The 27,051-nt window shown below is 36.0% G+C and overlaps 1 protein-coding gene across 1 annotated transcript; it reads right to left on the bottom strand.

Annotated features, from left to right (window-relative positions):
- Positions 1 to 1,000: 1,000 nt before the first annotated feature.
- On the bottom strand, positions 1,001 to 27,012 carry LOC141698198 (uncharacterized). The gene is made up of 9 exons (XM_074502850.1): positions 26,901 to 27,012; positions 5,691 to 5,882; positions 4,824 to 4,892; positions 4,557 to 4,733; positions 2,931 to 3,316; positions 2,472 to 2,665; positions 2,070 to 2,353; positions 1,329 to 1,934; positions 1,001 to 1,107 (listed from the first exon to the last, which is right to left on the bottom strand). The coding sequence occupies exons 1-9, from the start codon at positions 27,010 to 27,012 to the stop codon at positions 1,001 to 1,003; spliced, it is 2,127 nt and encodes a 708-aa protein (XP_074358951.1).
- Between the last annotated feature and the right edge of the window lie 39 nt (positions 27,013 to 27,051).

The following is a 27,051-nucleotide window of genomic DNA, read 5'->3' as shown; positions in this document are numbered from 1 at the left end:
ATGGTGGACCTGAAACTGAAGTGCCAAATCCAATGGTTGATGCAAAAATGGCGGTGAAATCAGGTTTTAATATCTAATAAAATTTTATTCCGATTTAGTTTAATGGCTTATAATGTTAAACTGATTTGGACTATACTAAGTAATGGCAAATTGCTTATATATATATATCAATTGGATTACATGATCATTTAAGTTCAAGAAGAACAGAGAACGCTAGTACGTGATCATGAGTATACTGATATAATCGATATGGGTACTTAATTTAATGATAATAATTGTAAATCTAGGAATCTTATACTGGTCAGTTTTTATTAGTATAATATAATTATTGATTTATATTTACTATGATTATTATTTTGAATGGTAGAGAACAAAAGTCATATGGAGCATGGAAATCATGATCTGATGGAGGAGGATGTAGTTGAAGATTATGAACTGGATGTGATACAGTTTTCTACAAAACTGAAACCATCAAATACTGATAAATCTACACATGGAGTGGTATTGTTCATTGTATGTATTTTAAAATGGTAATTTTGATTGTATTCATTTTAGTATTGATATATTTTACTTGCTAAATGCAGCGTATTTCAAAAGATATTAAACCTAGAGGACGTGATTCCATATGATCGGACTGGTATGATGCAATAGTTCTATAATATTCGTTCCATGCTTAATTCCAGTTGTAGATTGATGATCTCGTTTAAGAGGGATGTGAAATCGAGAATGCGCTGTTCTTCCTCCAGGTAGCAATGTGGCGGCAATTTCGGATGATGCTACATGTAGTACTCTTTTATTCTCCGAACGCAAACGACAACATATAGTTTGCCAAAGAAAAGTTTTGCCACAACCCCCTGAGCCATAAACAAAGAACAGACCCCCCTTTTCAGTCTCGATATTATTAAGAACAAAATGATAAACTTGCTTCTGCTCCACGTTCAGTTTATCATAGTTAATATCATGTTGCTCTTTCATCTCAACTTTATTATTAGATGTTTCCTCAATAATGAGTCAATTGGTACGTACATCTAAATAAATCGGGCGGGAATGACATTGTTGTGTAATCCTTCAAAGATCTGTCTACATCATTCAATAGCTTCTCTATTTCTGCATATATTTTAAATTAAAATTAGAATTCTAGTTCGTTACTTATAACTAAATTGATAGATAGTTATATACATTCTGCAACTAAATACATTAAAAAATGTATTATTTGTAATTTCTGACATATCAATTTGCTCCAATTTGAAGTATTACAACACTACCTCGGATATAATATAATGTAAGTTTTTGAAATCTAAGAATATAGCGTTTGAGTTATTACGTACCTGCAAGAGCATAATTTCTTTTATCTGATTCAGAGAGACGTATGTTGTTGTCTTGCATGACCCGTCTTCGATTATGTTCAATATCATCTGACATACATCTCCAATGATCATTCCATAAAGAAAGTGGAACAGTTACAGAACAATAGGCCAGTATATTGACAAACATTTCACGTAATTGGTTGGGAAAAGATGATTCAGAATTCTCTACCATTGCCTCATGCCATTGGCGGTCATCCTGGAGCAATCCAAGAGCTGCACATGTTTCTTTAAAACTGTCATAAACATGACCATTGACACTTCGAATATCTTCAAATGTCAAACAGCCTTTCCTGCGCATTAGCAACATTCGAAGATATAGCAAGTCCCCTGCAGTTGCGTGCACCTCTGATAGTCTCCCTACAACATCACCTCTTTGTCTTTCTTTCCATTTGCATTCTCTAGAAAGCCAAGTAAACTGGCTTGGGAACTCCGAATATGTAAATTCTCGGGCACGGGGTATTTCTTTGTTTGCTACAAACCAAGCCTCCAACTTAGTACGCTTTGTAGTAGCATGATCACAAACTTTATGCAAAGATTCTCCAGTCTTTAAACTAACATATTTTTGATCTGAAAGGTGGACTGGCAAACGGTCAATAGAAGGCCATCGTGAATGGATGTCAAAGCCAAAAAATTTCCAAGATGCTTCAGAAGCGCATACATATTATCTGCTAAGATAATGTTGCACCTTATCAAGAGATTTACCTAATGTACGTGTACCAGCTGAAGTAGTTGCCTTATTTTTCTTAAGCATCATTTTTGTATGATCATGTCCTTTTAAACAGTACTTAAATAAGTACTTCAAAGACCTGGGGTTGTTGCATATCTTTAAATTTATATGGCACTGGAACATAACTAATAAATCTCTATTAAATGGCATGACATACTGATTGTCTAGATCTGTTCCTTTCACATTAACACGTGTAGCAGTCCTGCGTCGCCGATAAACTAGAAATCCACAGTCGTCGAAACATGTATTCGAATTGTACCTAATTAAATTAATTACTTATCACATGAATTAATAATAATTCAAATACCAAGAAAATAAGTGAAAAAATAAAAAAAATTAAGTGTGAAATTTATCTACTCTGCAAATAAATGATCTACATCTTGGGAAAATGGCGCATACACTTCCCTTTTACCATACACGGAGAATTTGTATAATCTTGTCTACACGGTCCATGTATCATATAGTTCTTAACAACTGCATATCCCACAGGATCTTTATTTTTGTCAGGAATCTCAGCGGACACCAACGCATCAATCTGGTCTGTATTCTTTGGTCTGTCATCTGGATGCAACTATATCAGCATGTGGCAATGTGGTAAACCCCTATTCTAAAACTCAATGACATGCACTACTGAAAATTAATAAATCGGAAAATTATTAGGATACACATGGTAAAGGTTGCAGTTTTGGAATAACAATGATGTGACCAAATGTTAACGAAAATATGATTTGTAATGAAGTTGAGGTACGTAAATTTTACTCACTTCCTATACACCTGCCAAAATAAATTTTCTTCTTGATCATTTCAATTAGTTGTTCAAACTTTAGCTTAAATACCCTGGTAACAATATCAGGGGCATCGCAAATGTCGACTTCGGGCAAGTGCTTCATCATTTCTTTAATTTCAGACGACTTGGAGTTACATGTCATTGTTAAAAATAGTGTCGGATGTCCAATAACACGACAAAGTGCTAAAGAATCCTTAAAGTATTGGGACACGTACCGAGGAGATCCGGTAAATGATGCAGAAAGGATTATACATTTCCCAACATGATCTGGATCGTTGTCTCCTCTACGGAGTGCATCACGAATAGAGGAATAAAGGTCAGATCTAATTGTTGTTTGGTTTCTGCTAATCCAATCTAGCATGTATTGTTCAACAGCAGTAAAAGCATCAACAATATACCGCTGCCACAACCTTCTGCCAAGATGAGGAGTAAGTCCTTCCAAATAAATGTTTAATACATTACATATGGAGATAAATAATCAATAACATAACCTTTAATCAATATATGAATTTTCCACGGGCATAATTTACACGAATATGAATTTTGAACTGACATTGTACACGGCGAAAAATGAAAATAACTATACCTTCCAAAGGACGTATTATTAGCTTGTAGTTATAATATTCCTTCGTTGAAACATATTCTCTATTCTTTCGCTCATGATCATCACTCTCATTCTCTGTAAAACCTTATTTCTTGCCTTAGTCTTCTTCAATGGAATTTTGGTATGAAAACCATCATCTCCCCACGGAAAAAGTACCGGATACTGAAGTTGCATAAAAAATAAATCGGTCTCCCACACTCGTTGTAATTTGTGATCTCGTGTGTGTACAATTATTTCTCTAAAACCCAATGTGTCCGGATTTGTGTTCATTATCAGTCCACCTACTTCATCTGAAGGTCCGATAATATTTGGTCTTTCATTGGCTGCCTCAGAAGAAATAAGAACTAAATTATATTCATCCAAGGTGTCATCTTTATAACGCTCACGCACTGTCAAAAACTGGTGAACTACTTTGTTATGTTCATGAAACATCTGCATTAACGCTTCCACAATTTTCTGGTCCAAATGATACCTGGCTTCCCCAAATACATTCATCCTATTAGAGAGCTTGTTCTTCGTGTCATAATGTACAAATGACAGTATTTTGGATTATCACCATCCTCTCGAAGTAAGCTTCTAATAAAATGCAAATTTTGACCACGAACTTTAAAGCAGTATGGTGCTCTGCCTCTATTTATGATATGGTCAACTCTTCCTCCACTGGAGCACATTGCAAACACAACATTGTACACTCTAATTATGAGTCTGAAGTGTCTTGAAAAATGGAGAAGAGAGGTGAGTGGTTCTGAAGGCTGTCTCTCTTGAGGTAGCTCAACTTGTCCATTTTTACAACACATAGAGAAGGTTGGTTGTGCATTTTTGTTTGACTTATTGTTACGTTCCCTATTCCACATAACCGTTCCACAATGAGTGCATATGCAATCAGGAGATCCTATATTAAGATAGCCTTCCCAAGAATCAGTAGCCGACTCAGCAACACCCTCCAGATTATCATATGCGCAAATGATATGAGAACATTTATAATAATATATTATGTATCCAGATTAACAAATGAAAACTTATAGTTCAGCAAAATTCATAAAACAATATTCTTTATCTGCACTGACTTACCGATGTCAAAATATATTTCTTCATACTGGAAGTGGTCACCAGCTTTGTTAAAGTTGTGATACAAATTACGTGCCCCAGAAGATGAACCGGCTTCACATTGCTCTGTAGTATAATGTTTTTGGTGAACGTTATTTGTATCACTTTTATCATTAACTCCAAATGTATCCATCTTTTTATCTGTTAATTACACATGAAACATGCATTTAAATGATAAATATACCCTAATTTTATCTTATTGCAAGAGTAATGTAGAACAGTAATATTAACCTGATTTGATGATACTCTCCTGGACAATTGAAGATATAACGTTGGATTTTCTACCTCTTCTACCTGGGCCTATAGAGTGTGAAGTATATAGACATAAATATTAGTTTAAGAATCACAGTGAATTGCTAGATTAAAGTGCAATTTAAACCTGAAAATATACTTTTTTTTCCCGGGAACAACAGGTGATTCAATTCTTATAGATTAATTTACATGGGACTGATTGTGTGAATCAGTTGAGAGATCATTTGTTATAGGTCTCTTTCCTGTTATTAAAAATTCATTCAAAGTCAAATATATACAAACTTGTAACTACATGAAAATGAAGTGCTACCATTAAAAATGATTCTGGAAATATACCTTTATTCGTTGAAATATAAGAACTTTGGGTTGTTGTCGCATTGTTGTCATATGGCGCTGAAATATCACGAATTTCTGATGGAAAATGGAGAATTAACATTCAATGTATTAACTCTAAAATGCATAATTTATAATAATTGAATAACCAATTACCATATGGATGTTCAAATAACTGGCCATGAGAATACACGTAGTTTCGGGAATGTGTTTGTGCTTGACTTCTGGTACTCTCTATATGTCCAGGTTCAGGTGGAATTATATTAACAATATAAGAAGGATAATTTTATAACTTCCAAGTTTAAAAGTCCGTATTAAGATTACTCTTGGACATATTATTTCTACAGTGGTAACTGTCATTCACATACACAAAATTGGAAACTGGAGTTCGCCTGTACACTCAACGAAATATTGCATTTCAATAAAATCATTGAAAAAGTAATTAAATCTAATTAAATTAAAACTACATAGTACCTAGTGTCATCAATTTGAAATGACTATGTAATAACTTACAGTTCGAGCTATAGGGCACTGGAATACCGTGTGTATCCATGTTTTGGTTAACAATGTGTGTACTCGGTCCACGACCTCGACGCTTTGTTTTTGGTGATTGGTCAACACATGTAGTGACACCACTGACAGGTGTTTCAAGCACAGGTTTAGCAATCATAGGGGTAGGAGTCGAAGACATCGACACACGTCCTCCTATAACATAGTAAAATTAAGAAATGACATTCAGCATCCATGTTATTTTTGTGAGGTGTAGACAAAGTTACAAGATCAATAAGATTTTATAAAATAAATATGTATGTGCTATAAAAAATAGGATTGAGGTAATATGTGCAATAATAAAATAACATATTCCATTTTAAACATATACTATTAGGATTAGGTAATTAGAAGGCCCACACACGTCCTCCCATAACATAGTAAAATGAAGAAATGACATTCAGCATCCATGTTATTTTTGTGAGTTGCAGACAAAGTTACAGGATCAATAAGATTTTTATAAAATAAATATGTATGTGATATAAAAAACAGGATTGAGGAAATATGTGCAATAATAAAATAACATGTTCCATTTTAAACATATACTATTAGGATTAGGTAACTAAAAGGCACACACCTGGTCTATTATAATGGATTCCAGTTTGGAACGACAATCCTAGGTTATTATTGTTAGAACATTGCATTGCCTGGTCAATATTCCATAATGGAGTTCTTGCTGAAAGTAATTCAAATATGCAATGAAGTAGATTCTAATGCAGTCCTTACATAGCTATATTAAACACAATTATACATAATCACAATTCAGACCACCAAACAAATAAAATCATACTGAGTAGGTTGTAGAAGTAATTAAAATTAAAAATGTATATTGTAAATTTTTAATTTTAATTACTATATTAAACACAATTATACATAATCACAATTCACACCACCAAACAAATAAAATCATACTGAGTAGGTTGTAGAAGTAATTAAAATTTAAAATTTATAATAATTCTCAACTAACCCCGACCGATATGTCGATATATGAATTTGCGGGAGTAGAGTGCCCCGTGGAAGGGATAATCAAGTTGCCAACAACCATAGGTCAGGAACCAAGGTAAGCAACACAGATGTTGGACTTTGTGGTGGTGAAGGCTAGTTCAACTTACAACGCTATAATGGGAAGAACAAGAATACATACCTTTAAGGTAGTCCCTTCTTCCTACCATTCGGTAATGAAGTTTCCCACTCGGAATGGGATTGGAGAAGAAAGAGGAGATCAAAAAATGTCTAGAAGTTATTATGTGGCCTCAAATCCATATATCGGCATATCAGTCGGGGTTAGTTGAGAATTATTATAAATTTTTAATTTTAATTACTTCTACAACCTACTCAGTATGATTTTATTTGTTTGATGGTGTGAATTGTGATTTTATTTGTTTGGTGGTGTGAATTGCGATTATGTATAATTGTGATTAATATAGCTATGTAAGCCCACTAACAAAGTGACTTAGCCCAATTCAGTATCGAACCCAGCCCAACAAATGTAATAATAATAATAATACAGTCCCTGATAAATAAATTTGAATTAAAATTAATTCTCAAATAAATAAAATCCTCGCCCAGGTCGCCTCGCGTACGCGAGACGCCGAGACATTCGCTCAAATCGCCCTTCGACCCGGTCCGGTCCGGTGCGGTGCGGTGCGGGGCGGTGACGGCGCACGCGTGTGTGTGTGCGCGCGTGAAGCACACAACAACACAATGGACCATCACACACCTTAGTAGTTGTATACTACTCATGTGTGTGATACCATATAAAGCACACAACCCCCTTTATTTATTTCAATGTGGGACAAAACAGTCTCAAAAATTCCAAGCTTTTTCAAGCTACTTTCAACTCTCATTTCATATGGATTTCATTAAGAAAATTCTTAAAACCATACATGAAAATTTATATTCAAATATCATTGAACAATTTCCAATCATTAGATTTTAGGATTAACATTAAGAACATAATTAAATTAAGCTATAAAATCCTAATTTTCTAACAATCCCCCACAAATCCATACAGAAATGCGATTAATTTTCCATCATGAATTGTTTTTCAGAGTCGGTACCCTTCCGAGTTTGAACCCTCCTAAATCCTCTACTTCAATGGCTATCGGATTCAGATGAAATGTTTCACCTTGAATCTTAATCCGTTTTGTATAACCATATTCCATAGACGACGACAAGTCAAAGGCTATGGCGCCAATCTACGGCTTTGAGACATTAATGGTCATGTCTCGATCCTGTTCGTCGAATGCTTCAAGGATTAACCCTATCCTATAATTGCGACCATACAATTATATTCACTTAGCTGGGCATCTCCAGAGATATACTGCCTCTATCTCGTCAAATGACTTGACCCCATTCAGAGTTTTAACACTCTTGCTTTTTTAGCAGTGTCAGTACCTTCTAGGTTTACAGGGGAAAGACTCAAATACTATAGTATCATCTATGTAGCAAAGGTACTACCAATTCATCCTTACAGCTTGTTATTACCCATTGAATACACTTCGAAGGATCTCCTCTCAAGTGTATTGGGTTCCCACTATTGATGAATTATGATGGGTTGACAGTCCCATCCCCAACCTTGACTTCAGGACCACTGCAGGTTCCAGTCCTTTAGTAAGAGGATCAGCTATATTATTCTGAGTTCCTATGAACTCTATAGCTATGATCCTATCAGTCACTAAACCCCTTATAGACTTGAGTCTAATTTGGATGTGTCTCTTAGTTTTAGCATTATACTTGCTACTGCTAATCTTGTCGATAGTTGTTCGACTATCACAGTGAATAACAATAGCAGGAAGCGGTCTGCTTACTACAGGTATCGCAGACATAAGTCCGTGTAACCATTCAGCCTCCGTCCCTGTGACATCAAGTGCACACAACTCAGCCTCAAATGTAGACCAAGTCACTATAGTCTGTCTGCTTGACTTCCAGGATATTGCTCCACCTGCCAAGGTGAACATATATCCAGTCACTCCATTGGAACCAGACTTCTTAGCTATCCAACTTGCATCACTGTACCCTTCAAGCACACCAGGAAATCTCTATAGTGTAAACTAAGGTATATTGTGCCTTTTAGATATCTAAGTACTCTATCAAGAGCATCCCAATGAGTTCTGTTTGGACAGCTTGTATATCTAGCCAACTTAGACACATAATATGAAATATCTGGTCTAGTATAGTTAGCTAGATACTGCAAACTCCCAATAATCTGAGAATACCTTAACTGAGACACAGGCATTCCTGAAGTATTCTTGACAAGGGCAACTTTCAAATCATAGGGTGTACTAGCGATTCTATACTGTGAATAACCATATTTCTCAAGTATAGATTTCTATATATAACGAGATTGAGTCAAGGTTATTCCTTCAGTGGACTGAATCAGCTTGATTCCAAGAATCACACTTGCCTCACCCATATCCTTCATTTCAAAATGGCTTTTCAAGAATTCTTTAGTCTCGTTAATAATCTCAATATTGGTTCCAAACAGTAAAATGTAATCCACATATAGGCACAAAATAACACACTCATTACCTTTAACTTTAGTGTAGACACACTTATCACTTTCATTAATCTTATAACTGAAAGATAATACAGTTTCATCAAACTTTTTATGCCAATCTCTGGGAGCTTGTTTCAAGCCATAGATGGACTTGATCAATTTACATACTTTCCTTTCATTTCCAGATGCAACAAATCCCTCAGACTGATCCATATAAATCTCTTCTTCAAGTTCACCATGAAGAAAAGCCGTCTTTACATCCATCTGATGGATGATAAGACCATGGACTGAAGCCAATGTGAAAGGCATATGTCATAGCCTACTCGTTTATTCGAGTATTTAACTCAACTCAAATAAGAATGTAATAAGTAAATAGTGGATCAAGCATCAGAGAGATCTCACAAAGTAACATCTGTCAAAGAATAAAGAAACATTGTTCATCTGCAGTCTTGAAGATTCACTGGAAGAAGTTCAAGAAGTTGATCATGCCTCAGTGATATAAATCAAGATCGTGGAATTAATCAAGTGACAGAGATCTCGTCAAGGTATCATTTATTACAAGGATTCAATCAGAACAACAAAGTCAAGACATGAAGAAACGTCACAAAAGTTAGTCACTCATGAACCAGACAGTACATCGAGTGTCAGCATTGAAGTGACGGAATTGATTCATAAGTCTCGAAGATTGTCTGAAGAATGGATGCTGCTCAGAGATAGTATTAATTCTCTATTAATTTAATTAAGTCATATAATTTAATTAAGAAAATAAATTCTATCTGCAAGGATTAATTTATTGATTAATTGAATTAAAGTGATTAATTAATTTAGAATTAATATTAAGGATTTTCAGAATATTAATTGATTAAAATCTGTGATAATTCTAAAAAGACAACTGATTGAACTAGCATGACAATCGGTATGACAATTGATAGTCATACCGAATGTCTTGCTAATTCAGTTAATTGAATTGATAGAATTTTCAATTAGAATAAAATCAATTAAGTATTCAGAAAAACAATTTCATTTGAACTAATATGACAATCGGTATGACAATCAATAGTCATACCGAAAGTCTTGCTAGTTCATTTTAATTGTCTTCCTAGCTCTAATAAGATTGTCTCACCGAAAGTCATTCAAGCTTAAAAAGATTGTCACTGCAGTTCAACAACTTCGACTGTTTTGATAAATAGAAGCAGAAGACATCATCTCAAAAAAAACAGCAAAAACAGAGCAGCCAAAAACACAGAACAAGAAAAAGCAGAGAACAAAGACAAAATATTTCATCTTCCATCTGCTTATTCAAGATCAAATATTCTAGCTTGTTAATGTTAAATCCAAACCACTAGAATTACTTATCTTGTTCTTGTATATCAATCTAGCGGATTAAAATCCCTAGAACTTAATCTCAAATCGCTTTTAGCATTTGATCTTTTAATTACAAAAATAGAAAAAGTTCATGTCGAATTTATTCTAATTTTGTAATAATTGATTTGAGATTAAACCCTTGTAATCGATACCGTAGTTGTAACACCTTTCAAGTTTAATAAAAGTTTTATTTAACTTGAATTTTGTTTCACAATTTTATTCCGCATTTTATTCGACGAAACGGTATTGTTTGCATTCAACCCCCCTTCTACAAACAAATTGGGACCTAACAATTGGTATCAGAGCCTTCTGATTAACGTACAAATCTAGATCCTAGACTTTTGTGTTTCTTTCACTTCTTGAATTTTTATTCACTCAAAAATTCATAATGACTACACAAAAAGTTGGAACCGTTAAAATTCCACTTTTCGATAAAGAAAATTATGTGATGTGGAAGAAGAAGATGCTACTGTTTTTACAGGTTGCTAATCCCAAATATTTGCAAGTGTTGAAGAAGGGTCCAAAAATACCTATGGTTATTGAACCAGAGGTAATAGAGAATGATGTGGTGATCACCCAAGCGAGAACTTATGTGAAGGATCCTGAGGACTTCTCTCCTGCTGAAATAGAAGAATCTTCCCTGGATGCTAGCCTTCAATTAATCTTAGTAGATTCCCTTAATCCCCTAATGAATAGACATGTGATGAATTGTAAAGATTCCAAACATATCTGGGAAACTATTGAGATTATTAATGAAGGCACAGAGGAAGTTAGGGAGAACAAACTAGAAATCCTAACCTCTGAGTATGAATACTTTAAATCCAATCCAGGAGAAGGAATCACTGAAGTGTTTGAGAGGTACAATGCATTGATCAATAACCTGAATATTAATGGTAAATACTATTCCATCAGGGAGGTCAACAAAAAGTTCCTTTTGACACTGCCAACTCATCTCGAACATAGAATCACTGCCATAAGAGAAGCAAGAGATCTGAGTGAGATTTCTTTGGAAAGGCTCTATGGTGTGTTAAAGACTTATGAGTTGGAGCAGATTCAGCAGAAGGAGGTTTACGGGAAAGGAAGGGTGGTCAGCACGTCTACTGCTCTGGTAGCTGATGAACAACAACAACAACAACCACTATATCAACAACAATCTCAACAGTCAGACAGAATGGTACAGTCTTCCAAGGTTGAAGACAATGTTATAGTAGCAGAATTTGATTCTCCTACTACCAATCAATCAGGAGATGATTATTATTCCTTGGAAGAACTGGAGCAATTGGAGGATGAGTCAATGGCCCTGATTGTCAAGAGATTCTCAAATATCAGATTCAAAAGGAATCCCAAGTTCAAGTACAAGTCCAACTACAACAGATTCCAGAAAGGTGGATCTTCATCCTCTAACACCAGCAGTGGTGGGTATAAAACAGGGATGGTTGATCGAAGCACCATCCGATGCTTCAACTGTAATGAGTTGGGACACTTTGCCACAGAATGCAGAAAGCCAAAACAGGCAAGGAAGAACTCTTATGATTCTAATCAGAAGAGTAAATCTGAAAGGGTGTACCTGGCAAAGGGAAGAAGTTGGGATGATACTGACAGTGAAGATGAAGAAGTTGGGAATCTTGCTCTCATGGCTAGTGATGCAAGCACCTCATCGTCAAGAAAAGAGGTAAAACTTTCTGATGCTGAAATGGTTTATCATCTAAGAGGTAACTTAGATTGTGCTCGTCGTGATAATGAATTGTTAAATCAACAAATCAAAGACCTTGAGAAAGAGGTCAATGAATTAAGACTTGTGCACATTAGTCAAGATAAACTTAAAGACCAAGTATCTTTTCTAGAGAATAGAGTTGACTGTTATAGACAACTCGAAACTATTCTCAAAGACAAGATCACTGGTCTTGAGGCTAAGGTTAAAGCTTACTTTAATTCTTGTTCGAAGTCCAAAGAGTTTTACAATAAGCAAGCTGTTAATCAAACACATGGAATAGGTTATGATTACAATGCTGCTATTGGAAAATTAGGCATAAACTCCCCTCCTCATGTATGTGCTAAAGGCAGGGAAGTACCACATGTGCTTAAGGGTGTTGATGAACCCCTCTATAAGGAATCAATTGCTGAACCATTTGATGAGACCTCTTTTATTATTCAAGAAGAAATTCGTGCTGAAGATAATGCTAATGGGAAAACTGTCTCCAAGTCAAGTGTGTCAAAAGTTCCAGTCAAGGTTGTGAAAGCAACTGAGACTAACTCAGACACACATGAGTTGGATAGCACAAATGCCATGTCTACCATGCATAAGTTGCCTATTGTTAATCCTTCTCATAAAGCATGTGGTGTTCCTGATTGTATGTCTTGTGCTTTTAATCTGTTGTTTGCTTATTTTAATGGTAAGCATGCTTCTAATGATAAGACTACTCCTCGTCAGCATGTGAATAATAGAAAGCATGATAGGTCTAAGACTGTTAGTCCTCCTAAAGTTAGAAAGGAGACATTTGTGCCTAAGCCTAAACATAAATCTGATAAGGCTGTTTTAAAGGTCAAATGTTCAGTCATTGAGAATGTTGAGAATAGTGAAATTAAGAATGTTGTTTTGCCTGATAAAGGCCAATTTTACAAGTATGCCGGACCCAGCCAAGCTTGGGTTCCGAAGAAGTTCTAATCCATTTGTATTGCAGGGCATTAAACAGGTACAACCGGTAGTGTGGATTCTTGACAGTGGATCGTCAAGACATATGACCGGAGATAGAGCCCTGCTATCAAATGTGGTTGAGAAAGCTGGCCCAGTGGTTACCTTTGGAGATAACAGCAAAGGTTTAACGGAGGGATATGGCTGTTTGCAAGCTGGAAATGTTATCATTGAAAATGTATATCTTGTGCAAGGACTTGAACACAATCTGCTTAGCATTAGTCAGTTCTGTGACAACGGCTACAATGTTTTATTCGACAAGCTGAAGTGTCAGATTCTGCACAAGAAAAGTGAAAAACCCTCTTTAATGGGAATACGGAAAGGAAATCTGTTCGTAGCTGACATGAACTCTGGAAGCAATCTTGAAGTTAATTGTTTCTATGCAAAAGCATCGTCAAATGAGAGTTGGCTATGGCACAAGAGACTTTCCCATCTCAATTTCAAAACAATGAATTCTCTTGTCAAAAGAGAACTGGTAAGAGGTCTGCCTCAGCTGGAATTCTCTCCAGAAGGACTATGTGAGGCTTGCCAGAAAGGAAAGTCAAAGAAAGCAAGTCACAAAGGCACTGACACATCTTCCATAACTGGTGTTCTGCAATTATTGCACATGGATTTATTTGGACCAGTTAATATCCTTTCTATGTCAAAGAAGTGTTACTGTCTTGTGATAGTTGATGACTATTCCAAGTATACGTGGGTTTTATTTCTTCACTCAAAGGATGAAACACCACAAGTTGTGATTGATCATATCAAGATGATTGAGTTAGATTCTAACGTCCCTGTTAGAGCAATAAGGTCAGATAATGGAACAGAATTCAAGAATGCACTTCTAACTGGATTCTGTACAGACAAAGGGATTACCAGACAATTTTCAGCTCCTAGAACCCCTCAGCAAAATGGAGTGGTAGAAAGGAAGAATCGTACATTGATTGAAGCTTCAAGAACGATGTTAAATGAATCAGGTCTTCCAATGTACTTTTGGGCTGAAGCTGTCAATACTGCATGTTATACTCAGAATCGAACTCTAATCAACAAAGACTTCATGAAAACTCCTTATGAGATTTTGAATGAACCGAAACCTTCTATCAAATACTTTCATGTATTTGGTGCCAGATGCTTCGTGCTCAAGGATGGAGATGATCGTCGTGGTAAGTTCGAGGCAAAGGCATATGAGGGTATTTTTGTTGGATATGGAAGAAGATCATATAGAGTGTATATCATTGATCAACACAAAGTAACTGAAAGTGTCAATGTTACTTTTGATGACACTAAACTCCCTAGTATCCAAACTGAAGATCCTTCTGAGAAACTGAAGTTTGATGATATGTCAGATTCAGAGTCAGAACATGGTCAAGAACCTGAGGTTGTTGCTGTTGAAGAACCTGTTAATCCTGATAATACTCAAGGTAATAGTGATGGAAACTCTGGAAACAATGGAGATACCACTGCTACTGACGGAGAATCTTCAAGTCAACATGGCAACAACTCAGGGGGAGATGCTGAAGGATCATCTAGTAGGACACAACATCACAATGAATTTCAAGGCGAATCATCAAGATCAAATCTTCCAAGACAGACAGTCTGGAATAAAGCTCACCCTTTTGAGTTGATTATTGGTGATCCAGATGTTGGAGTCAGAACTAGACGTGCTACTCAAAATGAGTGTCTGTTCTCAGGATTTCTTTCTGAGATAGAACCTAAGAAAATTGAAGAAGCACTAACTGATCCAGATTGGGTGATTGCTATGCAAGATGAACTCAATCAGTTTGAAAGTCAACAAGTCTGGAAACTGGTACCTAGGCCTGTACACAAGAAAGCTGTTGGTACAAGGTGGGTATTCAGGAATAAACTAGATGAAGATGGTGTGGTTACAAGAAACAAGGCAAGACTGGTAGCTAAAGGGTATTCTCAAGCTGAAGGTATTGATTATGATGAAACCTATGCTCCAGTGGCTAGACTTGAGGCCATAAGGATATTTCTGGCATTCGCAGCATTTTCAAACTTTAAAGTTTATCAAATGGATGTCAAGAGCGCCTTTCTGAATGGAAAGTTGGATGAAGAGGTATATGTAGAGCAACCTCCTGGTTTTGAAGATCCAGATCATATGGATTTTGTCTTCTTTCTTTTCAAGGCTATCTATGGGCTAAAACAGTCACCAAGAAAATGGTATGACACTCTCTCTGAATTTCTTATTGAAAATAGCTTTATTAGAGGTGTCATAGACAAAACTCTCTTTTCTAAAAAACATAAGAATGATACTATATTAGTCCAAGTCTATGTGGATGATATAATATTTGGGTCTACTAATGATAATCTCTGTAAGAGATTTGCTAAGTTAATGCACAGCAAGTTTGAAATGAGCATGATGGGAGAGCTGAAGTTCTTTCTTGGATTACAAGTAAATCAAAGGTTAGATGGAACATTTATTTGTCAATCCAAGTATCTCAAGGAACTCCTCAAAAAGTACAATCTAGAGGATTCTGCATCAGCAAGGACTCCATCAACTACAGCTGTCAAGCTTGGACCATGTGAAAACTCCATTAAGGTAGATGTCACAAGCTACAGAGGTATGATTGGCTCGTTACTCTATCTTACTGCAAGTAGACCAGATATTATGTATGCTACATGCCTATGTGCAAGGTTCCAAGCGGATCCTAGAGATATTCATCTCGTTGCTGTTAAAAGAATCTTAAGATATCTTAAGGGAACACCAAATCTAGGTATTTGGTACCCTAAAGAATCTGGTTTTAACCTTGTTGGATATACAGATTCAGATTACGCAGGAAGTGTTGTTGATAGGAAAAGCACCTCAGGAAGTTGTCAATTCCTAGGAAGCAGGCTAGTCTCATGGTACAGCAAGAAACAGCAAACAGTTTCCAACTCAACGGCCGAGGCTGAATATATTGCTGCTGGAAGCTGCTGTGCTCAGATCTTGTGGATTAGGAATCAACTACGAGACTATGGCTCTGTATTGAACAAGATTCCTATTTTATGTGACAATACAAGTGCAATAGCCATCACCAACAACCCTGTGCAGCACTCGAGGACAAAGCACATTGACATCAGGTATCATTTTATTAGAGAGCACGTCATGAATGGTACTGTTGAACTATTTTTTGTTCCAACAGAAGAACAAATAGCAGATATTTTCACTAAACCACTTGACGAATCCACATTTACCAGATTAGTTGGTAAATTGGGCATGTTAAATAGTTTTAGTGATTAACTTAATTAATATCTGGAATCTGTTCTTGAATGAATTTACAAATAAATTTTTCATAAATGAAAAATTCATTTGCAAATTTACTTTATCATTTTATCATATTTCTTGCTTATTTCTATGTAATATATATTATCTTATCTATGGTTATTTACTCTACTTGTTAATTGAAAATATCTCAGAATATTTTATTTCCTCTAAAAATATTTTTCTATGTATTTTATTTGCTAAAATTCAACAGAAATCTATTTTTTGGAATAAAAATAATTAATTCTGATATATTATCTTTGTTTCTGTAAAAATTATAAGTTTTACTATTTCAGTTTTACTATTTCAGTTTTACTATTTTTGAAATGAAGGTTCAGTACTTAATTAGATGTCTGTACATATTCATTTTATTTTAATACTGCAAAGACTATCGGCAAGACAATTGAAATTGTCTTGCTGAAAATCATTTTAGTATATAATTATTGCTTATTTTAAAATATCAGATTAATTTTATAACTGGCAAGACAATCGGTAGGACTATTGATTGTCATGCCAGTAATAAAATTAATATCAGAATTATTTTGTACTGGTATGACAATCGGTATGACTATCAGATTGTCATACCAGTTATATTTTTAATACTCTTTTTATTTGTTTTATTTTTCTTCTTTTGCCTGGTATGACAATCGGTATGACAATCCCGGATTGTCATACCAGCTGTTATATAAGGGTGTTGCTGTATTGTTTTGAATCACTTTCAACCTAGCAGTTCATTTCTTAAAAATTCTAACAGTTTTACTCTCTTCTCTCTCCTCGAACAAGACAAACCAAATCAAAAAAAAAAAAAAAAATCTGATTCATTTCTTTGCTCGAGTTTTTACTCAGCACACTTAATCATCACTTTGTGATATATACATACAAGTATATACATAAAGAAGTGCTGCTGAAATTTTCTTAAAAAAAAAAAAAATAAAAAAAATAAATAAAAATTATTATAAAAAAACGCAAAATCATATTAAAATCAAGTTGCCCCTTCAAATTCCATTTTAATTTTAATTTCTTACTTGTGTCTTTTGGTGTATCAAAATTGTGCTTGTGAGTTAAGAATTTTAACGAGATACATTTCGGTCTAAATTTTTCGATTATAATTAATTTAATTCGAATTATTAAATTAATTTAATTAATTCGAATTTTCTTAATATTATTCTTAAAATTCTGAAAAGCTTGTGTCTTATTATTTTTCTTTTAAAAAAAAAAAAATGGCTCTCAATTTCCAAATTGTCGCGCATAATCAAGTTGGTTATTTTAATCCGGAAAAATGTGATGTTGAAAAATTTAAGCCGTGGATTAGATTTTTAAATGATCATTCGATTGTTAGCTCTGCTATTAAATCAAATGTGATTTTAAACGTCGATCTTCTTAGACTGATTTGCACAACTTCTACTGTGGCCGATGATTCAAAATCTTTTTCATTCACCATCGCAAACACACAGTATGCAGTTGATGAAACAGTCGTCAATCGTGCTTTAAATTTTCCACTAGACAATTTCTGTAATTTACCCTCTGAAAATGATATCACAAATTTTTTCAATGCCATTCACTATCAGGGGGTGATCAATTTAACCAAACTTTCTAAATCAAATTTGGTGTCTGAATGGGATATTTTCTTCGATACACTTTCCAAAGTGTTTGCCAACTGCACAAAATCTAATTTTCATAACATTACTTCCACCCTGCAGTATATTGGTCTTGCGGTTGTTTTCAATCAAAGGATCAATTTTGGCAAACTACTTTTTCCCATTCTCCTGAGACGTCTAACTTCTGCTTTACGTGATCATTCTACAAATCGTAGGGTATCATGTTACTATGCTCGTTTTCTTATGCTCATAGCAGATCATCTACTCACCCCTGAACACAAATCACTTTTTGCTAACTCTGCTGTAACTGAACCCCCACCAGTTAGCAAAAAGATTTACACTCGCCAAGACACAACCTTCAAATTTATGCAAGTACCAGTACTTGTATCTGCTTTCATGGCCAATTATATTCCTTTACCTATTTTTAATCTACCCGGCCATGAACAGCAACCTCAACCTCCAGTGGTACAAGCCACCCAGACTCTTCCATTACAGGTAGTAATTCCTCTCTCTCACTCTCTTCCTACTTCTGTTAACAGACCCTCAGTGGTTGATAGGGCTGACCATGAAGTTGTAGAACCACAGCTTCAATCCCAGGTCATAGAGCCAAACACAGAGTCTCATTCTATCTCACCCTCTCCCCCACTGTCAAAAATGTTACCCAGAAGATTATTAGGAAGTAGTAAAATGTCAAATTTGAGTGAACCCTCAGCTCTGCCTCCTCCTAAGAAAAGAAAAACCTATTCTGAGGCATCTGAAAGCCCATCCTTGTCCTCCCAACAGGACATGGACTTTGAAATGGCCAATGAACAGTTACTAGAGGCATCCTCTCAACAGGATGCATCTATTGAAATTCGCCATCGGGCCATGGCATCCTGTACTGAGTCAAGCACAATTCCATTACTCACAATGGAACCATACACTTCCCCAGATAATACTCAGGACACCCAGCGAGGAGTGCACGTCGAGTCGGTTACAGTGCCTGCCATAGTTACGGCAGAAGAGCATTCACATGCTTCAGAGGGAAAATCTGACTCTCCGCCATCTTTAATAGAGTCATTTTCTCCCCTCCCAGATCAAACACCTCTGGCTCCCTTATGGGATTCTCCACTCGCAGATTTATCTGGAGAAAGTGGAGGGCAACTCGGTCAATCTATCCCTGAAGCAATTCAGACATCTATTCCAAAAGATTTGATAGCATTGACTGAGGATCGGGACTCGCGAATTCCCATTGCACCACCACTGACCTCTCTTGAAGAGGCTAGGGTGATTTTTTATGCAGGTACACAAGAACAGCAATTGGAAGACTCCTCACGAGCAATCATATTGAGAGAAACACATGCACGTGAGATGAGTGAACCAAATATGAGTGAAATTCAGGTGAGAGCACACACAGACACTGATACTGTCAACCTGTTAGCTCAGATTGCTGCCCTGAAAGAAGAACTTGCCAAAAGTCAAGCTGAAGCTCAAGCATTCAAAGCACAAGTGGTTGAACGGTCTTCTTCTTCCACCTCTGTCGACAATCAGCTTGCAATCATAAGGAATGACATCTCAGATTTAAAGACTGCTGTAATACCAAAGCTCAATTCTATTCAGGACACTCCAAACTTATCAGCTGATGACATATCCAACTTCTGCTCCCTACATACAAGAATGACTTCTCTTGAAGACCTTGTTGAGATGAATCATTCACTAGACAACTCAAGATTTCTAAAGATAGAGACGGGCATGGAACATCTGAATGAAGGCATGAAGCACTTATATTACATGATCAAGAATTCTCATTGCCCTAATGAAGAACAAAGAGCTTATTTTGAAGGACCGTCTGGTGGAGGATCAGGCTCTGGAAGTGGTGGAGGTTTCAAAGGAAAGTCTGTAGAGGATCCCTCAACTAAGGGGGAGAAGAAAGGAGGGAGTTCCAAAGGGAAAGAAAAAGATACTTCTGCTGGAGATAAAGGAAAGGCTGATGATGCCTACTACAGTGGAGAACAGGATGACTTCGATATTTTTGACATTCCCACTGAACCAGCTCAGGAAGATAAAGATGGGTTATTTGAAGCTGAATAAGAAAGTGATTTTGAAGATTGGGAAGAAGAAGATACAGTGGATCCTAGGTTTGAGAAAGAATTTCAGAAAGAAAAGTCAGAGATGCAAAGAAAAGAAGCTGAACTTAAGAAGGTCTCACAGATCATTGACAGGAGAAAAGACATTCAAAGAACAGAAACTCTTCAAAAGCAACGTCTTCATGACATTAAAGCTCAAGAAAGGAGAAGAGATGTCAAACTGAAGATTGGTGAAAAGTGGGATGAAGCTAGGAGAGTACTCGATATGCCTCAGCTATGCACTAACAATGATAGGCAGTTCTTACATCTTCTGGACAAGCTGGAAATCTCAAATCCTAACAATGACATGTACATGAATGCTATCAAGACTGAAGTCTCAAGGATCACAGCTGCTTTTGATAGATCCCTAAATGAGATGAGCATTTTTGTATATTGTCAGAGTGAAGGATCATTCAAGGTGTCACTTCATCTATTCGAGAATCGTTCGTTGTCAGAGATTTGGGTTCTTTTAAACAAAGTGAAAAGAAGCTCAGAGTTGAATGAAGTTCTTCGGGAAAGACTTAAAGAGTTTGCCAGCAGGGCTAGTCCTCAAGTGGTCAACAATCCTCATCAAGTGAGATTCTTTAAGTCTGATTGTCTTCAAATCTGTCAGCTAGATGTACAATCTCTTAAAGACTACTCAGCTAAGCATCTGGTCTGGATGGAACATCATTTGAGAACAGCTGGATATTCATCCATGTTGAAGACTCAAGCTGCTGACTTGATTCAAGCTTATTGTGAGAAGAATGTTAAAAGGTACAATCAACTCAAGAATAAGTTGAAGACAGTTGGAGTTCAACCAGTTAGACCTGCAAGCTTCACTTCAGAAAAGGATCGTGTTTTTGACAAGGAATTGCTTCAAGATTTAGAAGAAGGTGAAGTCAGAAGAGAAGACAACTAAAGTCAATTAGCTCAAAACTCAATGTAACATGATTAGAGCGTTATGAATCAAGATAGTCTAATGTAGTTATATGTTCAGGCTAGAGGAACATCTATCTTGTATTCACTTGTAAATTTCATTTGGAATCTGGAAAATGTTAAATATAATCCAGAACTTTTCTGCTATTTACTTTACATTACTGTTCATATCTTTTTCTTATTTGTTAGTTGAGTTATCCTCTAGGTATTTGTTGTTATTGTCTAACAAGCAAATAGGGGGAGATTGAAAGGCATATGTCATAGCCTACTCGTTTATTCGAGTATTTAACTCAACTCAAATAAGAATGTAATAAGTAAATAGTGGATCAAGCATCAGAGAGATCTCACAAAGTAACATCTGTCAAAGAATAAAGAAACATTGTTCATCTGCAGTCTTGAAGATTCACTGGAAGAAGTTCAAGAAGTTGATCATGTCTCAGTGATATAAATCAAGATCGTGGAATTAATCAAGTGACAGAGATCTCGTCAAGGTATCATTTATTACAAGGATTCAATCAGAACAACAAAGTCAAGACATGAAGAAACGTCACAAAAGTTAGTCACTCATGAACCAGACAGTACATCGAGTGTCAGCATTGAAGTGACGGAATTGATTCATAAGTCTCGAAGATTGTCTGAAGAATGGATGCTGCTCAGAGATAGTATTAATTCTCTATTAATTTAATTAAGTCATATAATTTAATTAAGAAAATAAATTCTATCTGCAAGGATTAATTTATTGATTAATTGAATTAAAGTGATTAATTAATTTAGAATTAATATTAAGGATTTTCAGAATATTAATTGATTAAAATCTGTGATAATTCTAAAAAGACAACTGATTGAACTAGCATGACAATCGGTATGACAATTGATAGTCATACCGAATGTCTTGCTAATTCAGTTAATTGAATTGATAGAATTTTCAATTAGAATAAAATCAATTAAGTATTCAGAAAAACAATTTCATTTGAACTAATATGACAATCGGTATGACAATCAATAGTCATACCGAAAGTCTTGCTAGTTCATTTTAATTGTCTTCCTAGCTCTAATAAGATTGTCTCACCGAAAGTCATTCAAGCTTAAAAAGATTGTCACTGCAGTTCAACAACTTCGACTGTTTTGATAAATAGAAGCAGAAGACATCATCTCAAAAAAAACAGCAAAAACAGAGCAGCCAAAAACACAGAACAAGAAAAAGCAGAGAACAAAGACAAAATATTTCATCTTCCATCTGCTTATTCAAGATCAAATATTCTAGCTTGTTAATGTTAAATCCAAACCACTAGAATTACTTATCTTGTTCTTGTATATCAATCTAGCGGATTAAAATCCCTAGAACTTAATCTCAAATCGCTTTTAGCATTTGATCTTTTAATTACAAAAATAGAAAAAGTTCATGTCGAATTTATTCTAATTTTGTAATAATTGATTTGAGATTAAACCCTTGTAATCGATACCGTAGTTGTAACACCTTTCAAGTTTAATAAAAGTTTTATTTAACTTGAATTTTGTTTCACAATTTTATTCCGCATTTTATTCGACGAAACGGTATTGTTTGCATTCAACCCCCCTTCTACAAACAAATTGGGACCTAACACAATGCTATAAGCATTCGGATTGTTACCATTCTTGCAATCGGAGAGTATGTATCAAAGTAATCAATTCCTTCATTTTGCTTAAAACCCTTAGCTACCAGTCTAGACTTTGTACTTGTGTATTGAGCCGTCAGGGTTCAACTTCCTTTTAAAGACCTATTTGCACCCAATAGTAGAACACCCAGGAGGGAGATCAACCAACTCCCATGTTCCATTAGAAATAATAGAGTCAATTTCACTCTTCACAGCGCCCTTCCAGTGCCTTGACTCAGAAGAATCCATAGCTTGTCGGAAAGTTAAAGGTTCATCCTCGATATTGTAAGTGATGAAATCACCTCCAAAATCTTTGACTACCTTTGCACGCTTACTTCTCCTTGGTCCCTCTACTTCCTTAGGAATAGAGTTACTACTAGGTTCCGCCCTGACATTTGTAATCTTTTCCATATGATCAAGAATAGAACTTGATGTGTGAGTAGGATCTTCCTCAGAAGTCATTTCAGGTATTCCAGTCTTCATAAGGTAGACATCCTCAAATAATGTCGCATCTCAAAATTCAACTATCGTGTTTGCCACTATACCATCTATGTCAGATTTTAACACTAAAAATCTCATAGCTGTAGTGGTATCAAGATAGCCCAGAAAGATACAGTCAACAGTCTTTGGACCTAGTTTCTTTCTCTTGTGTTCAGGAACAAGCACCTTAGCAAGGCACCCCTACACACGAAGATACTTAAGACTCGTCATCCTGCCTTTCCATAACTCCAAGGGTGTCTTATCCATGTGTTTCAGAGGGACTCTATTCAAAATATGGCAAGCCGTATTTAGAGCCTTTCCCCATATGTATTTAGGCAACCCAGAGTTAATAAGCATACTATTAATCTTATCTTTAAATGTTCAGTTCTTTCGCTCAGCAACCCCATTAGACTCAGATGTGTATGGTGGAGTAACTTCATGAACTATATTATTGTTTGCACAAAATTCATTAAAAGCATTACTCGTATACTCACCACCTCTATCAGATCTCAACCTTTTAAGTAACTTACTAGTTTGTTTTTTTACTTCAGTTTTATATATAATGAATTTACTAAGTGCTTCATCCTTATGTCTAAGTAAATAAACATAACAGTATCTATACTATCATCTATAAAAGTAATGAAGTGTCTAAACCGGTCATTGGTTAACACACCACCAAATTCACAAATATCAGTGTGTACTAAATCTAACAAGTCTGAATCCCTAACAATGTTATGAAAAGGTTTCCTTATTTGTTTAGCAGACACACATACTTGACATTTAGAATTCTTTTCTATGGTATGTTTCAGAATCAACTCTAAGTTCATCATGTTCTTAAGAGCACCAAAGTTTAAATGACCTAGTCTAGTATGCCATATATTTGAGGATTCAATACAGTTAACAGAAGGAATAACATTATTATTCAAATTTCCTAAAACGGGATCCGCATTAATAAAAAATAAACCATTTGACAAGTAACCCTTGCCTAAGAATGTACCAGTGTGAATAAGAACTACTTTATTACATTTGAACGAAATTTCAAAACCACTAGAAACTAAACAGCTTCCACTTATTATATTTCTACGCATGTCGGGAACATGATGCACTCTCGTCAAAGATAGAATATGTCCTGAAGGGAATTTCAGGTCCATGTTTCCAACTCCATGTACTTGAGCAGCACTAGTGTTCCTCATCTTCACAGTCAGGCTATGACTCTGTTGATAAGATACAAATAAACTAATATCAGCACAAATATGTACATTAGCTCCAGTATCCATCAACCATTCATTTGACAGATAGGTTATAATATTACAGGGTTGTAGGATATATATCGGTCAACGTCGGTTTCAGAAGCCGTAGCCTCACCAGCGACCATGTTTACTACAGGCCCACTTGCAGTTCCAAGCACAGCATTCGCTTGGGCTACCTTAGTTTTCTTCGCTTTTTTCGTAGGTCAGTCCTTACTCCAGTGCCCAACCTGCCCACAAGATCAGCATGGTTTGTTTGCGTTGGGTTTCTTGGCCTTGTCCTTGTCACTCTTAGGTTTATTACTATTAGCTTTCTTAGCAAAAGCCTTCCTCTTCTGTCCTACCGTTGCTATGTTTACCTTCGAGGTACCGTGTTCAGTTGGCATCACATGTCCCTGTTTGGACTTGTGTTGTTCTTGCACTGAGTTGTCCAGCATAAGGTTGGTCAAGGTGATCTCTCCTTTATGTCTTTTCAGGGAGAGAGAGAACTCTTCCCAAGACTTCGGGAGCTTTTCAATCACACTCATTACCTTGAACTTCTCCGGGAGGTCCATTCCAGACTCCTTCAAAGCATGCACTATCATCTCGAACTCATGCACCTGCTCAGTCATGGACTTATTATCCACTAGCTTGAACTCGAGGAACCTTGCCACATAATACTTTTCTTGACCTTGTGAGTCAGTATTATGTGTCTGGTCCAGCTTCTCCCATAAGAGTTTTGTGGAGTAGGCATGAGAAGAATAGACATCAAACAAAGTGTTTGTTAGTGCCGCCGGAATGGCCCCCTAGCCACTCCATCCTTCTCATCCTGCTTCGCAAAAGCCTTAACTGTGTCATCCTTCTCTTAATCCACTACTGGTTTCTCATATTCCACAACCGGCCACAGACCCTTTATAGTCAGCCACAACTTCATCCTTTTCTGCCAGCGAGAAAAGCCAATGCCACCGTCGAATTTCTCCGATAAATTGGTTAGTTCAACAGCTTGTGGGAAACTATAGGTGGTCCAATCAATGGCCCCGGCAGTTGCACCCGAACTGCTACCACCACCAACGATAACCTCACTTTCGTTAACCATTATGCTAAATTCTAAATAACTATTATTCTCTTCAAGAATGTTATAAATCTCACTAACAAATATAGCAACATAGAGGCAAGTATATAAAAAATTTAGCAAGTCCAGGCCAAGACCACAGTTAAGAAAACAAAACATACATGTAAACAAAATCAGTAACTGAAATAACAAAGAGAAAAATGAAGATGTACTCGAAACCATAGCTTTCAACAGTGACTGAAAATAATGAGTGTGCACAAATACAGAACGCCAAGAAAGAAGATCACAGCTGAGTCACCAGGCCTTGCTCGAAGCCCTGGCTGCCTTAAAGAGAATATTGCCCCCTACCTGCTGCGTTTGGGATGAGTACAATATCTCCACAGGATAAAACAGCTCGGAGTTTATGTTAACAGCAGCAACAAAACCTCAACCTCGACCAGCACCTCAGTCGCCGGAAAACTAACTAACAGCACTTCGAACTTGTGTTTTTGGGAGAGAAATGCAGAGAGGGAGAAGAGAAGAGAATGTTGTGTGTTGTGTAAAATACATTCACTTTAGCCTCTATTTATAGGAGAGGAAAAGTGAAACTGTCCACACACTTAATGTATGAATTAAACTTCTCCATTAATAAATAAAATCAAAACTGATCAGATTTTGAATTTAAATTATTTGTAACAACTTTTCACTTAACACCCATATTATTATCAGATTTAAATTTTAATTCAATATATCAGTTACATATCAGATTATATATTCATGTCCAGGTTCAATGAATTAGACTAAGCCCACTAACAAAGTGACTTAGCCCAATTCAGTATCGAACCCAGCCCAACAAATGTAATAATAATAATAATAATCCAGTCATTGATAAATAAATTTGAATTAAAATTAATTCTCAAATAAATAAAATCCTCGCCCAGGTCGCCTCGCGTACGCGAGACGCCGAGACATTCGCCCATATCGCCCTTCGACCCGGTCCGGTGTGGTGCAGGGCGGTGGTGGCGCGCGTGTGTGTGCGTGCGTGAAGCACACAACAACACAATGGACGATCATACACCTTAGTAGTTGTATACTAATCATGTGTGTAATACCATATAAAGCACACAACACCCTTTATTTATTTTAATGTGGGACAAAACATTTTCAAAAATTCCAAGCTTTTTCAAGCTACTTTCAACTCTCATTTTATATGGATTTCATTAAGAAAATTCTTAAAACCATACATGAAAATTTAAATTCAAATATCATTGAACAATTTCCAATCATTAGATTTTAGGATTAACATCAAGAACATAATTAAATTAAGCTCTAAAATCCTAATTTTGTAACATATATTACCATCCACAACCCGTCTAGTAGTAGGCATCTGACTATTTAGTCGAGATAAATTTTCGTTGCATTCAGACAGGACATCATGAGTTTGTTCTCCAGACCTTTGCATACTATCCATCCTGTTTTGTAAAAAGGTGTCCAACGCATTCCCTGTACC

This window comes from Apium graveolens, chromosome 2 (assembly GCF_009905375.1).
Source record: "Apium graveolens cultivar Ventura chromosome 2, ASM990537v1, whole genome shotgun sequence".
Taxonomy (NCBI): Eukaryota; Viridiplantae; Streptophyta; class Magnoliopsida; order Apiales; family Apiaceae; genus Apium; species Apium graveolens.
Note: the sequence above shows the minus strand (reverse complement) of the source record. Positions and strands in the feature narration are given on the sequence as shown.

Coding starts and splice junctions, on each gene's coding strand:
- LOC141698198 (XM_074502850.1), bottom strand. CDS start 27,012: ATGGATAGTATGCAAAGGTCTGGAGAACAAACTCATGATGTCCTGTCT. Junction 2,666..2,930: donor CCCCTGATATTGTTACCAGG/GTATTTAAGCTA, acceptor ATGCTGATATAG/TTGCATCCAGATGACAGACC. Junction 1,935..2,069: donor AGCTGGTACACGTACATTAG/GTAAATCTCTTG, acceptor TCCACCTTTCAG/ATCAAAAATATGTTAGTTTA.